The sequence below is a fragment of the Rhinolophus sinicus genome, linkage group LG18, assembly GCF_036562045.2.
Source record: "Rhinolophus sinicus isolate RSC01 linkage group LG18, ASM3656204v1, whole genome shotgun sequence".
In the NCBI taxonomy this organism is placed as follows: domain Eukaryota; kingdom Metazoa; phylum Chordata; class Mammalia; order Chiroptera; family Rhinolophidae; genus Rhinolophus; species Rhinolophus sinicus.
This window is the reverse complement of record NC_133767.1, coordinates 1,127,376-1,142,933: the sequence shown is the minus strand read 5'-3', so window position 1 is coordinate 1,142,933 and position 15,558 is coordinate 1,127,376. Positions and strand designations below refer to the sequence as shown.

At 51.8% G+C, this 15,558-nt stretch overlaps 1 protein-coding gene across 2 annotated transcripts in view; it reads left to right on the top strand.

The window, feature by feature from the left end:
* Positions 1 to 7,903, top strand: part of PRKCB (protein kinase C beta) — a 214,530-nt gene extending 206,627 nt beyond the window's left edge. The window contains exon 17 of one of the 2 annotated variants that reach the window (XM_074322927.1): positions 7,272 to 7,903. In XM_074322927.1, the coding sequence (XP_074179028.1) occupies positions 7,272 to 7,424 (153 nt within the window). In that variant the 3' untranslated portion in view covers positions 7,425 to 7,903. Of the gene's footprint in view, positions 1 to 1,372; positions 2,643 to 7,271 lie in introns of those variants that run through there. The other variant, XM_074322926.1, reaches the window with a different exon arrangement.
* Positions 7,904 to 15,558: the final 7,655 nt, after the last annotated feature.

Here is a 15,558-nt window from a genome sequence, read left to right as displayed (position 1 = left end):
GGAGCTCACGGGGCCCTCCCGGTCATGACACCCACCGGAAACAGTCGTCCTTCTGAATTCACCCACTTGCTTTGCCCCGTGACTCAGAGGCCTTGTCCTGTCCCCCTCCCCCGCCATCCTGCCCCCTCCACTGGTCCGCCAGCCACCAGCCTGTCACGGCTGCTCGTGAAGTGGAGCCAGGAGCCTGGGCTCTGATGTCTCGCCGCCCGGGCTCCTCTGGCAGGTCTGCTGCTCGTTCGCTGTGTGACCTGGAACCAATCGCACGGTCTCCCTGGCCTCGGTTTCCCCACCTGTCCCACAGGCTGATAACGAAACCCACTTCATGGCGTCATCGATGCCGCCCGTGAAGAGGGTTCCGGGTGCCTGGCCAACAGCAGACGTGTGACGGCGCCAGCTGTCCTCGGGGCTGCTGTGTGTGTCACGGTGTGTGCTTCCCTCCCGCACACACTGTGTCTGAAACAGTCCCAACGGGCTTTGCTGGGGGCCGTGAAAGCACATGAGGGTCGCCAACTCATCCCTCCTCGCTGGGTGAGAACTAGTGTGTGCATGTATGTGTGCCTCATGTGTACACACGTGCACACACACACCTGTGTTGTAACTGCCTTTTCACGTAGAAGGGGGGTGAGAAATGGCGGCATTTCCCTCGGGAGCCTGACGGTCCCGTCGCGCTGGGCTTTGTATTTCACCCCACACCCTTCCCCTTTGGAGCGACAATGGCTGCTTACCTCCTAGCACCTTGTAATTAAGGGTGAGGGACTTATCCAGCGAACCAGGGCCTTGTGGGTGTGCAGGCATTGCAGGCACCGAGCCCAGGTCCTGAGATCTGTCTCCACTGGCTGCAGTTTGTAAACTCGTGTATCCACGAAGCGGGGAAATGTCAGCTGTTACTGACCGAGAGCCAGCGGACGGCTTTCTTTGAGGGGTCTGCTGCTAAATATTGCGACCTCCCAGGTCAAGTATATGTGGGTCGTTCCTTTGTATCTTGTGCTACATGAAACATCTCAGGTACCTAATTCCATGTCTTTCAACAGACAAGCTTGGCTAACTCCTGGGGGAGCGGGGAGGAGGGGGAAGGGGAACATGCCACGTGCCACCAGCCCCACCATCTCATGCCTTTGCCATACAGCTCCTGACTGCCCAGAAGGACACCAGGGGCAGTTCATGAGCTACAGAAACTGAAGGTCAGGAGCCCAGCATCATGAGAATTCTGCACTTTATGTTGCTTTCCTTTCTGGTCATTGGAACAGCCTCTCCGAGGCAGTACAAGAGAAGGGCTGGAGAAGTAAATACACACCCGATTTTGTTTGGTTCTGTTCTGTTCTGTTTGGTTTTGTTTCCACCCACCACAAGTTCTTTTCTTCCCCTCTCATAGTGTGGACGAAATGCTGAAAACTTCGACCGATTTTTCACCCGCCACCCGCCCGTCCTAACCCCTCCCGACCAGGAAGTCATCAGGAACCTTGACCAATCAGAATTCGAAGGATTTTCCTTTGTTAACTCTGAATTCCTAAAACCTGAACTCAAGAGCTAAGTAGCTGTGTAGATCTCCGTCCTTCATTTCTGTCATTCAAGCTCAACGGCTGCTGCGGTGACATTTTTTTTTTTTCATTCCAAAGTTGCATCCATGATTTTTTATTTGCTGATGACACTAGAGTGGCCATGTTTCAGAATCCAAATGTCCTCAGGTAGTTTGAAGCATCACTCTGAGACGGCATCAGGCAGATGGCGTGTGGAAAACACACATCATCAAAGCCCTCTCACCATTGATTTTCCCCAGCACGTCAGCTGAGGAGAACCAGTGGGGACATAGAATGCCTGCTTCCTTTCCCTTTTTTCCTGCATTGCCATTTTCACACGTTCTCCAGTGCCAGCCTTCCAATCTAGATGCTTCCCACCCGTGAGGGCGGGTCATCGGATGTGAGTGGTGTGCTTCTGCTTCCGGGCCTGGAGCTTGGCTGGTGTCCAGATACACACAGTTGCTCTGCCTTAGTGGAAATGCCTCCATCCTGCCTGACTTGGAAGCGCCACGAGCTCTGAAAAGAACAGGCAAAACAATAAAATTTTGTTTGTTGTTTTTCTTGACTCAAAGTTAAGGAGATTATCTACACCCTTTTAAAAATTCCGCTTCGATCTGAAAGCACCGCCAGAGGCCAAAAGGCAACCAGCGTGGGTCCGCCCTCAGTGCCGTGGCTTCTGATCCTGTAGGGCCCCAGTCACCTCCATCCCCAAACTACCTGGGAAGAGCATTTGGCATTCCTTCCTGAAGATACATGGTCACTCTAGCAAGGTCCCAAAGGACTGGGGTCTTACATTACATTTCAAACTTTATTTGCTTTGGGGTTTTATTTCTGTTGTTCAAATGCAAAAAAAAAAAAAAATTACTTTGTTACACATGCTTTGAAATATGTGTCCAATGTTATAATATTAACCGCAATGACTTACTTTGACTTACAAAGAAAGTGGTTCTCAAGCCTGTAGCAGACTCACGTCTGAGGCAATGGCCTAGGCCGGGATGTTGCTGCCCTTGGAAGGCGGATGAAGGGCTCTGGGTATGACGCCAATTCCTGAAACATACACACTTGTATTCTTCGCTTTGATGTTGTTTTACAAGATGTTTGTGGAAATGTTCATTTGTATCTGGATATCTGTTATGTGCCATTTTTCTTCTAGCGTCGAGATGCAATTAAAAAAAAAAAAACAGAAGAAGAAGAAGTGCTATTTCCAGGAAAACAGCTCTTTGAAAAGTGTGGACCCAAACTGCAAGGGGGGGCCTCCCGAGGCTTTGGGACAGAAAGAACTAAACTCAGAGCTTAATCATAGCCCCATGTTCCACTAGTCAGAGAGGCTGAGGCTGTGGACCATTCAGGGAGCCTGGGACCGGTAATGGGGTGGGGTGAGCCGACCAGGGGCCCCCACGATCTCAGAGCCGAAAGCCCACGTTCCCACTGGAGTCAGGTTTGGGGGTCAGCTAGGAACAGCCAGGACTCTTGCTTTTCTTATCAAAACCGCTGCTCCTCCCAGCTTGGACTCAGTGGTCTTTTTAGCAAGCAGCTCTGTGAACCCCAGAAGCCCAAGGAAACCCCTGGGGTGGGGGAAACCCCATTTCTGTCTGACCAGGTGAAGACAGCGAGGGGCCCCCATTCTGGCCTCCTGCTATTCTTAGGCAGCCCTAAAGAGAATTCTTATCAGAGTTGAGTAATTTTCAGAAGCTCCAGGGCCGCTAAGAGAACTTTACGAACCTGACAAATGTCCTTCAAGTAAGACTTCTCGTCTTGAAGGAATCCATGGTTTGGATTTCCACTCAGGCAAAGGGCCCTGCCGTCCATTCCTTTCTGCCTGCTTGCTTCTCCTCGCTGCAGGCTTTGGGACACCACCACCACCACCACCACCACCACCACCACCATCACCCCGCGGCTGGTCTCATGGTAACGGTCTAGACTTCGGGTGAAGCAAACCTGAAGTCCTCACTGACAAGCTTAGGGGTCTAGAGAGGGAAAGAAATCGGGCCAGAACCCCCTCAGTTAATCGTCAGGGAAACTGGGATCTGGAGAGAGGAAGTGACTTGCCCAAGGTCAGCCAGCTGGGAAGCAAAGCACAGGACCCTCTCTGCTCTATACCTGGCGTCTCTGAGCCGTGCCCACCAGCAGGCGAGCTATTTGAGGGCCTTCGTCTGGCTGTTGGGTGACCAGGCCTTTCCTTGGATATGCTGTCAGGAAGGTAAACAGCATGGAGGAACGCTGGGCCGCTGACACATGATTTGAGACAACTTTAGAGATCAATGTAAGATAAATAGATGATAGATGATGGATGGATGGATAGATAGATAGATAGATAGATAGATAGATAGATAGATAAAGAATATACTGTATATATACACTGTACTCTATATTTTCCAAAATGTTGCCATCGTTTTCCAAAAGTTGAATGGTTTGCAGAGATACGACCACAAGCCAAAGCTGCAGCCCCTGCCACACCTCACTGAGGGTGGGCAGGGGAGCCTCAGGGAGGGGGTCGTGGGTCAGGATCCCTGCAGGTTCCTTTCCCATCAACATTTCAAGTGCAGAGGGGACCAAGACACAGCTTTCAACACATCTAGTCTCTGGGGAAAACTCTGCAAGTGTATCCAGGAAGAGAGAGTTTAATTGATTTTTGCCGTCATGCATGTCTTTCCCGTGCCATTCATTCACCCGGCAGCGTTTACTGAGCACCAATGTGTGCCAGGCTCTGTGTTGGGGGCCAGAGCACAGCGGGGAACTGTAAGGACGCAATCCAGAAGGGCAGTCATCCAACCAGTAACTCAAAGCAGGATGTGACCTCTCGATAACTAGTGTCCAGCTTAGTCAGGGAAGGCTTCTTACAAGAAAGAAAAAGTCCTCAAAAGTCTTCGGGGCTCTGCTTTCTGTCTTCAGACCACAGTGTGAGCTGAAGGAGAAGGGGCAGCAGCGCTTTCTTAACCCAGATTCCTGGGGAAATCCTATAGTGCGATGGGTGGGGAAGGAGCTGGGGTGGGTTTCCTCCTAGAAGGGCCAGAGGCCAGGTCTCCATGCTTGGACAGGTCTCAGAGTCACCACGGGCTGAGCAGAGACAGGTACCCGTATGCAGAGAGGACACTGCTTGTCCTGAGTCCTGCCTTTTGGCGTTTATCACTCAGATTCCCACAGGCGTTACCCTCCCTGGCCCTTGGGGAGACCCTGCCTGATGCCCCCGGCTTGAGGCGTCCTGGTGCTTCTAGATCAGACAGCCTGAGATTTTCCAAAAGAACTTACATTAGGGGAGATTTCCTAAAAAAGAAACTGAGAACATCCCAAAAATCCATGGTGGGTTGTCTGCCAGGATCCAAGAGTCCCTCTTGTCCCTTCTTAGACGTCTCACTAAGCCGTTCCTCTTCTAAGAGGATGGGCCAAAGTCACAGTGACCTTGGGGCATGAATATGAGGCCAGTGGAATTCAAACCCTCTTTGGCTGAGTGAGACTGTTCTCATGGGGCTTCAGATGCTTTCAACTCAGAAAGGAATTGTCCCGACAGAGAGGCCCACGCTCTCCCGATTTCCAGGATAAAATTCGGGTAATTACTGCAGGGATCTCCCCACAGGACAGACTCCACAGTGGCAAGTTCTAATTGGACCATGTGGGTGTTCAAAGCCACATCATGCCCAGCACAACAGATGGAGAAGGGCCTTGGACATGGCAGCTGCTGGGAAAGGAAACTGCTGGGTGCCCAGAGGCAGGGCAGGCCTTGTGGAGTCAGTGTTACCAGGGGCACCTGAAAGGGGGCTGCCACCTGCCTTCCATCCCCAAGTATGGGGGACCCACACACAGCTCTGGAGCTCTCAGACCTCGAAGGGGCCCAGCGCAGTCAGTCCCTCCTGGGGCTCCAAACGTGAGAGACCCTTTGGATCAACGGGAGCAACTTTCATTGTTTTGCTCCCAAGTGAGGCATCCGGCTCGGGAGAAGCTCGAAGTGGGGAAAGTAAAGAGGCTCATCCTTAGGCAAGTCTTCATTCATTCAGCAAATAATGGCAGACAGCCCGCTGCGTGCCAAGCACGGCACGTGGCACCAGAACTATAATAGTGAAGAAACAGACAAGGACCTTCCTTCCTGGCGACAGGCAGTAAATAAGCCAGCGTCTGATAACAGCATGAGTGAGGAAGACCATTAAAAGGGTGCCAGGGATGGCTCGTGGGGTCCAGCCAGGTGTGCGCAGACACTGTGAAAGGGAGAGGTGGCGTTTGAGCTTTTCCCTGAGCACAAGCAGTAACACCTTCAGTGCCCGGGGCCGCAGGACGAGCTGACCGCACACGGGACGAGACCACTGGAATGGGGGGGGTGGGGGGCCTGGCAGGAGGCGGCCTGCCCTCCAGGAAGCAGCTCCGTCTGCTCGCTCTAGTCTGGCTGCACTTTCTGAGGTGCTCCTGGTGTCTCACCACCTCTATGCGTGCACCACCAGAATAAGTGGGGAACTCCGGGAGGACATTTTACCTGTCTCCGGGGAACAGCCAAAAGGAAGGAATTTCTGTGAGGCTTGGAGCAAAGGGCAGTGAGCCCAGCGATGAGAAACCCTCATCTGTCAGTGCCCACTGGGGGCTAAACCTACAGCCTGGAGGGCTGTGGCCAAATTCTAGCAAGTTAGCCAGGCCTCACCGATTCTCCTTTCTTTACAATCGGACCCACCTCTGGCGTCTGCTGTCCGGTACCCATGAAACCCAGCTGCTGTCCTTGGTTGTCCTGTAGCGAATCAGCCATCAGGCTGTCCCCCTCGTCGGAGGGGCTGAGATGAGGCGTAATTAGGAGCGGGGTGGTCAGGTAAAAACCACGAACCTGCTGTGCGACCTTGGGCGAGTCACTTCACCTTTCTGTGCCCCCGTGTTCTCATGTCAGATCATGGGGGGTAAGGACTGTAGCCATAGCTGCCGCCCAGTGGGTGGTGAGGATGGGACGAGATGATTGACAAAGACCCTGAAGAGGTGAGGGCATCGTGAGAGCTTGTATTAGCTCACACTCAGACGTCCCCTGGTAAAACTCACCCAAAACTGTGTAAACTGGGATTAAAGCCTGCCCCGCCCCCCACCCCACAACGACTAACTAGGAGAATAGAATTTTTGCTTCTTTGTTTGAAGGCTGCCCTTCCAGACCTTACTTTAAGCTTTGGGTTTTGTTTCTTACAGTTTGTTGACTAGACACGTGCTATAAACATCCTTGGAGAGACCCTCTGGCTGACAAGGACCCACATTCCAGGGTGTGGCTGGATTTCTGGGCCTTGAAAGCCTGGATCGCAGAAGGGAATGTGGGCTGGACAGTGGCCGGCCCCTTTCACTAAGCACTGAACTGATTCCCCCACATACCCTCTGCTTTTGGGGGATCTATGCTCCCTTTGAAGGAACAGGACAGGACCCTAGCCACAAGAGTCGCTATTGGGCACTTTTCCCAGTGACTAACTCTGTGGCATTACAAGCGGTAAGAAGGAGTTTCCAACTCAGTTCATCTCAGAGCCAAGGAAAAGAGAGCGCACAGCCGGCTTTATGGCCTCAAAGCAAGTCAGTGTCTCATTTCCTGTCTTAGCAAATGTCCACCTAGTGTTCTCTCCTGAAGCCAACTGACGACATGAAAGGACAGCTAGGGGTAGCATGCGCAATGCAGCTGCTAAATGCTGGCAGCACGGGGCTCTTTCTGCCTCTGCCCGTGACGGGTCCTCAGCCTCCCGGGCCTGGCGTGTCTCGGCCGTGTGTCCTTCTGCTTCTGCTGTGTTAACGTGTCTGCTTTCCATTTGGCAGAGAGACGAGCGGGACACCTGCAACTTCGACAAAGAGTTCACCAGACAACCTGTGGAACTCACGCCTACTGACAAACTCTTCATCATGAACTTGGACCAAAACGAATTCGCTGGCTTCTCCTACACGAACCCAGAGTTTGTCATTAATGTGTAGGTAAATGTACACTCTGGGCCTGGAGCGTCAGGCCCCGTGTATGTATCACTTCTAGTCTTCCAGGATTCACGGTGCATATTCCACGCGTGGAGAGCTTGTCCTTAGAGGGCTTTTCTTTGTATGCGTAGCTTGCAAGCTTGTTTTCTACATTTGACAATGTTTCGTTTAGACTAGGCGCTGTATCCAACTATAGAGGAACAATTTTCCAAACTCCCAGAAACTCACCCAAGGAACAGACGATGTCCAAACAACTGTGTCTGATACCAAAATGCTTCAATATTTGTAATTTTTAAAGTCGGAAGCTGATATCCCTGGTAAACGTTTTTACAGTGATTCTACAATCTCTTCTTTGAATGCTAAGCATGACCGGTATTTTTAAAACTTGTGAGTAAGCTTTGCAGTTACTGTGAACTCTTGTCTCTTGGAGGAAATTTTTTGTTTAAGAATTGATATGATTAAACTGAGTTAATATATGCAAAGTTCCTTGTTAACATGTCTGCTTTTACATAGACTGTGGTACGGCGATTACAAACTGGAGGGCCTTTGGCTGATGCGGCCGGAAGATGAGCTTTGTTTCACATGCACAGAATTTTATTTAGTCGAAATCCTTGTCAACGTTTTTAAAAATGGGATCTTTTATTTAAATTTCTGAGCTTTCTGATGCGCTTGGAAAAAAACAGAAGACTTGCAGCCCTGGGCCTGGGTTCCCCCGTGGGAATAATTGGACAGAACTGAGCCCTGGCCGCCGCCTGTCAGAGCGATGTGTGGTCTCAAGTCACCACAGTCTCCACCATGGCACTGCTCACCCACTTCCGTGGGTGCTGTGGCCGTCTGAGGTTGAGTCCTCTGACATTTGCAAGTCACAAGCTTAGTGACCTCAGTGTGTTCCTATGCCCTTAGTCAGGCGGTCTGCTCAGCCATCCGGTCGTCTGCATAGGAAACCCTCAAGCATAACTTTGCTGACGAAAGTCAGCAAAAAGGCCGGTGTCAGCCCAGAGACGCCATGTTTCCATGGTCCATGAGGAGGTCCCAGTTGGTAAAACTCCTTACCTTTGACTAGTTTCTCTTAATGTAGCGTCTACAAAAAGAGAAAAACAAAAGGTGTGTGCCCCTTTTCAGCAGCCATGCTTGTGCGGGGAGGCCCGAAGAGGAGGGGAGGATAAGGGAGACCCCTTCCAATGGCTGCAGGTGCGATAAGCAGCCCTGCCCTCTGAGATCAGAGCGGCCTGTTATTGCCTCACCGGGTGTCAGCCTGACGCCTTCTCCTCTGAATGAAGCCATGCTTCTGTGTTATTTCGGAAAGGTGCAATGAGCCAATCTGTGCCATGTGCCCTTGGGGCTGCCAGGACCAGTGCGTAGCAGAAAGACAACAGACCCGATACACGAAGTCTGTTGTGACTCCAGTTTCTCCATCTCCTTGGAAGACGCCCCATAAGTGGAGCGCTGGGCAGATACAGTGACAGCCCTGGCCCTGGGGCACTCTGCAGGATTTTAGAAACTGCCCATTAAAAGTGGGTAAAGCCAGCTGACAGTGCATCCCACCTAGAAAACGACAGTGCATGGACAGCGACAGATGCTTGGTGACGTGTTCCAGTGAGGATCATATTGTAGAAGAGGTTGCTCCTGCTGCTTCCGATGCTGCCCCTCATATTGTCTCCCTCTGTTGGATAGAAACCCGTCTTTCGTGTCATAAATGCTGAGCACCTCCTCTGAGCCAGGTATGGTTCTGGGTGCTGGGGAGACAGAGACCCACAAGATAGTCAGGACTTCCCACTGACAGGGACAGGGAGACTGGAGTTCCAGCCTCTCATCTTCTGGGGCTTCGTCCTATAAAAGCCCTGCCTTTACTCTGATTGGCTCAGCCTGGTCACATGTACATTCCTGAACCAAGCACTGTGGCTGAGGTACAGAGGGGCGCTGGGTGAGGGGCTTTGATTGGCTGCATTGGGTGTCTAGTGCCGTGTAACAAATTACCTCTCAAAGTCTGCAGGCAGGAAGGTGGGTGTGGCTTAGTGGAGAGAACACCTTTCATGTGGGTCCATCAGCTGGTGGCCAGTCACAAATGAAGGGTCAGCAGGGGGAGAGGGGGTTGCTGCCATGGTTGTTGGCAGCCTAGTTCCTGCCCAGACGGGCCCCTCTCCACAGGACTGCCACTGGATATGGCCGCTGGCTTCCCCCAGCGTGGATGAGTCAAGTGACAGTGTCTAATCCAGAAGCCACTCATCTCAAAAGTAACCCAATCTCAGGAGAGACATCCCGTCACATTGCTGGTGTCTGCTCTTTAGAAGCAAGTCAATCAATCCAGCCTGCACTCGAGGGGAGGGATTGTACAGGTGAGAGGCGGGGGCCGGTGAGCGGCCTCTTACAGATTGCCTCCCACGTGCGTCACGAGCTGTGCCTCTGGAACGATGGGTAGAGTGCCACCCCACCACATGGGTGGAGAATGGGCAAGGGGCAGCTCCCTGAACAAAAATCGGAAACTGTTCTTGGACCAAGGGGGATATATACTCAGAAGCAAACCACAATATGGCGGGTTCTCTGCAGATGAGGGTTTCGGGACTTTAGTGATGTGTGACAGACAGGCCAATACTGAGAAACAAAGGAGTGACTCACTTGTCACTGCACTTGGTCCACAGAGGTTCCCCATTGTTTCACTGCCAAGCTCACCCTCAAAGCCCAGGAGCTGAACGTGGCTTTCTGATGAGCTATAGTCCTTTGCCGTTAGGGACTCCAAACCTACCGAGAAGGTGAGTTGTTGGAAACATACCCGATACACGTCCATGTCCATTATCTAATACCAAGTGACTAACCACCTCAAAACTTAGTGTCTTTTAAAAGTAACCATTTACTTAACTCACAGTGGTGGTTTTCCTGGGCTGGCCGTCTCAGCTTAGCTTGGAGGCACTTGCCTGTGTATCTTCAGTCGCCTGGAAGGTCGGCTGGTCTAGATGGTCCAAGGTGGCCTCATTCCCCGCCCAGTCTGTGACACGCTGACTGGTCTAGGGTGAGCTCGGTGGGTGACTTGGCTTTTCTTGTGTGTTCCAGCGAGGGCAAAGGTTTCTTCACATGGCGGTTTTAAGAACTTCAAGGAATAACTATGGGGAGCAAACCCCAGTGCACAGGACTTCTCACGCCTCTGCTTATGTCATGTTTGCTGCCTCCCCATAAGCCAAATCCAAGGGGTGGAGAGGTATCTCCTGCTCCTGGGTGGAAGGCACCATAGAAACACATTGCAAAGGCAAATGGACGCAGGAATAGAAATGAGTATGGCCAAATTGTATCCACCACACAGCCCATGAGTGGAACCATTCATGAACTTAAGGGGCATCAAAGAAATAAGACAGATGGGGAAGAAATTGCCAGGCACTAGGCGTTCCCATCGGGACACATGGACCACCGGAAGTTAGTCTTACCTGTCTCTTCCATCCCAACATACAAAGACCCAGTGCCACAGTCCAGGCTTGTCAACTGGATAACCAGACCCTGATCCCTTTAAGCCCTTTCCCTACTGATGTCCCCAGCAGCGGGAATTAGGAGCAAGGACCCATTGTGAGTGCAGCCCCCCTGCAGGGCCCCTGAAGACAGCTTTTGCTCTGATGGCTCAGGCCTGGGGACAGACCGTCTCCCCCTCACAATACACCCACCTGGGGTTGGCTCAGACTCCTCTGTCTGGTGGTGCCGAGAATGGTAGAAAGCAACAGAGAATGGACAAAACTCACAGACCATCTGTTCATCCTCTGTGTTTTATGAGTTTATTTTCAAATGTTAAGCATTTGATAGCAGTTGTCAGGCATTAGCTCAAAAGCTACCATTTGGTAAAGACGTGCTCTTAAAAATCCACAAGAATCACTCAGACATGAGCGGTTCTTTGGGGTTTGGGATAAGGGGTGAGTCGTATTTTGAAACAACATCTTCAAATATTATCATATAATTTTATAGCCAAAAAAAAGGGAAATAAGATGTCTTGTTTTTATAATACAGACTTCAGGAAGGAAAGCTGGACCAAATCTTGCTTGAAAGGCTGTGTAGAAAATGGAGGAATTTCTCAATCAAGACTCACAGGCTCGCAGGTGGGGACTGACTGGAATTTCCTGGCCATGTGAGAATTTTATGTTTATCAGAAAAGAGACGCAGGTCTAAAGGGAGGCAGGACATAACCCCTTTGGTATAGGGATGTGTCCCCTTGGTTTGATTCTTAGCGCGTTGGGAGAGTGAGAGCAGCCAGCTAGGGAGGGGTGTGTTTGTGTTTGTAACAGACGAGCAGAACGTCCCGACTTCTGGGCTGGGTTTTGTCCCCCAGGCCTGCAGCTCGGGCTGAGTTGGCAGGCACGAGGATGGGAAGAGACTCTCACTCCGATTCAGTGGCTTCGGCAGGAGCTTACATTCTAAGTAGGGCTGTCCTTGGGTCTCAGACATGGCTCTGGTGGTACTGAGGACCAGGGAGAAATGAGGCAGTGAATTACCTAACTCGTGGCCCCAGGCACCCATAGCCAAGCGCTCTTGGCCAACGTGACCATGAGAGCTGAGTATGACACCCTGGCACATGTGCCCACGTCCCTCCCAGAGTCCATGTGTCTCCCAGAAGTCAGTCTTTGGCCCTTGGGCCCCATGTGTAGTGGACATGGCACTCAAGTAAACACATAGATGACGGCTGACCTTTACCGTCTGCCAATCGCTACGCCACACACACCACAACCATTGGTTCACTTCATCCCACTGAGTCGGGTACTGTTTCTATCATCCCCACTTTATGGGGAAACCGAGTCACGGGGAGATGGAGCCACGGGTCTGAGTACACACAGTCTCACAGGGGGCGAGCTCTGAATCCAGGCAGTCCAGTTTCCAAGTCTATGCTCTTAGCTACGACACTGTGTTCGTAAGTCGATGGGTGAGGTCAATTACCTGTGGTTCTATCCACTCTAAAAATGCTCTTTAGCAAGAAAGAACACAGCAAAGGGAGAGAGTTCGAATTAAGTTGCAGACACAACTGAAAATTTTGGGGGAAATGAGCTTTGCTTTATAATGCTAACGATACTAGCTTTTATTAAGTTATTACTCAGTTCCAACCCAGTGTTAAGTTCATGTTAGATTCGTATAAACAGTAGCTGCTGGATATTATTAAACCCATTGTACAGATGAGAAAGCTGAGTCTCAGAGATGCTAAGTAACTTGAATAAAGTTACACAGCTGGTAAGTGGTCAAGCATGAGCTGTTACCTAACCCACCTCCTACGTCTGGCCGTAAGGACGAGGGCTGCTAGTTCAAAAACCCTGAAAAGCCATTGGACCGTGAACGTGTCAGATGCAACCTGAGCTGTGATCCGGGAAGGGCAGTTGCCCGAGGCGGGGTGTTGCCATGACCTAGGGTTCTGGGCCAAGGACGCTCCCTGATGCCCCCCCTGGGACACCCTGCGCCTCCCAGGCAAGAGGCGCCGAGGGTTTTTGAGTCCGGGTTCTCCTTCGTTGTTAAAACGAGCATGAGCGCTCCTTATTTTTACCCTTGCCTTCCCCTGGTCCAGCCTTCAGGCAGCTTTTCTGGGGAGCGTGTCTGCGCCCACACGCAGATCTGCGTCCCTGGCCACTTGCCGGCTGCATGGGGCTGTTGCCATGCCCACCCACCCAGCAGCCTGGAATCCAGCCTTTTGGGGGGCTCACTTGAGAGCTGCGTGAACTAGGAGGAGGGTGGAACTCAAGTCCCACGTCACCCAGATGAGGGCAAGGTGTCCCCACGCCTGCTCACTCATGAAAGGAGCATATCTCGCGTTGGGTTGGAGCGTCTGTGACAGTAAAGGACGTGGGGGAGGGGCTGGGGCTTTGTCATCGTCACCACACAGTGACAGCTCCCCACGGGCCAGCACACACCATGCCTTATATGTCCCTCAACTCGCTTTATAGAAATGGAGCCCAGAGGGGTTGGCAAACTTGCCTAGAGCCACACTAGGCGGCAGAGCCAGAATCGGACCCTCGGGGGCTCTAAACCCGGCCCTCTAACTTAATCGGCACGAGGTCGCGCCCATCAGGATGGAGAACGCACACGTGGACACGAGCTGACACGGCCGTGCTGAGCCCCTTGGCAACTACTGCACTTACTTTTGCTAATCGTTAGAGAGTCACATGCTCCATCCATCAGTCTTCTCTCAATATGACCAGCTTTCTGGTCCTAAACAGATTCTTTGACGCCCATCCCCTCAAGCGGTAGAAACTAATCCACCCCCACCTTGAATGCGGGCTGGCTTCTACTGCCTGGAAGGTGGCGGATGTAACGCCTTGTGGTTGCCAAGGTCTGGGTAGGAAGAGCCGTAGGGCTTCTGTCTGGCTCCGTGTCCTGAGACCTTCACTCTTGGCACCCAGTGAGGAAGCCTGGCCACAGAAGCCATGTGTGGTGCCCCCTGCAGAGGTGCCAGCCCACGGCCAGAATCAACCACAGCGCGGGTGAGTGGGGAAGCCTTCGCGATGACTGCAGCCCCAGCCAGCGTCTAACTGCAAGGGGGGCACCTGGGGGAGAACCCCATAACTCATCACAGTCAGTTCCCGGGGACAACAAATGATTGGCGTCAGGAACAGTCGGTGTGAGTTAGTTCCTGTAAACAATGATCAATTCCTGGGCGCGAGCAATGAAAGAGAACATAAAAATCGGCTGCTCGATGTGTGCGGTGACTCCAAACTGAACAGACTCCAGCCCCACAAACTCTCGTCTTGGCAGCTCCCCTGCCTCCCTCACAGCGCTTTTAAGTTTAAATCACCGGGATGGTGACGGTGACCATTCATACCCTGCCTCTTGGGTGCTTCAGAGGTGACACGCAGAGCAAAGGGTTTTGTCTACATTAGTTCATTGTTTTGCTCGAAACACCCCCATGGTGGTGTCATTTCTTTCGGGTTTGGAACTGAGCTCAAGGAGTTCCGTTGGCCAGAGCGCACAGTTAGGCTGGGTTGTCACGGGGTCGCTGATGTGACCTCTGTTTATCGAGCCCCTACGCTGTGCCACCCCCTGGGCAAGGCCCTGCGGGCACTGTGGAGAGAAGGCAGATCAGGTCCTTGTACCCAGGCTCTGGTGAGGCCACCAGCTGCTGACAACACAAAAAGCAAACAAGTAGATAGATAGCAGTTTTGCTGACTGGTCATTGCTGTGAAGCAAATGGTGACCCTAGCAGTCATCACGGAGCTGCCTTCAGTCCCCTCTGAGGCAGTGGCATGTGAGGAATGTCACGTGACACCTATGTCATGTGATCGTGAAGAAAGAGCATCTGGGTGACAGAAACACTGAGGGGAAAGCCTCTTAGGGGATGGACTTGTCACATTCAAGAAACAAAAAGAGGCCAGCCTTGGAGTGGACAAGAAAAACAGGCTACGACACGAGGGCAGAGAAGGAGGGAGACCAGACCACACAGGTAAGAACCTGGGTCTATTTTAAGAAAAATGGGAAATGGGGACGTTTTTACAAATATGTATACGGTGAGGACATCATGCGGTCAGCTTTTAAAAAGTCACTTCTGGCGGTTCCACGGACCAAACCAAGGGGAGACGGTAGACAGGAGCCCCCACTCAGTGTTGGCTGAGGTGTAGATACGCAGACTGTGGGGTCAGCCCTGCATCGAAATGGACATCAAACACGGGGTCCAGGATTGGACCCGCCGGCCTCTACCTAGAGTCATAGTCTCTACTCCAGCCACAGGACCACGACAAAACAAGACAAGGAGGCAGAAGGACCCACGTGACAAGCTTCTGAGATCAGGGAGAGCGAGTGGGCAGGGGGCAGGGAAAGGAGAGGGCTGCCGTGACGGTTTCCAGGCATTAAGACAGAGGAAGAAGGAAATGAAACGAAGCAAGCGTCCCACTCAAGAAGTTAGAAAAGGTAGTGAAAGTCCAAGGTACAGTTTGGTGCCAGCAAACAGGAAAGTCTTGATGAAATGGGTGCTTTTCTGGGAAATAATTGCTAAAATTCTTTCAAGTACAATGTAAGCAGCACAGTGAATAATTGTAGACGCTGCCTTTACGTGGATGTGGTCTTGAATCCAGTCTCCAGAGCTCACTGACTGTGTGACCTTGGGCAACACTCAGTTTCTTCACTTGTAAACCGCGGATAAAAGTCCCTGCCTAGAGAGAGACAGAAGCAGAAGTATTCAGAATGTCCATGA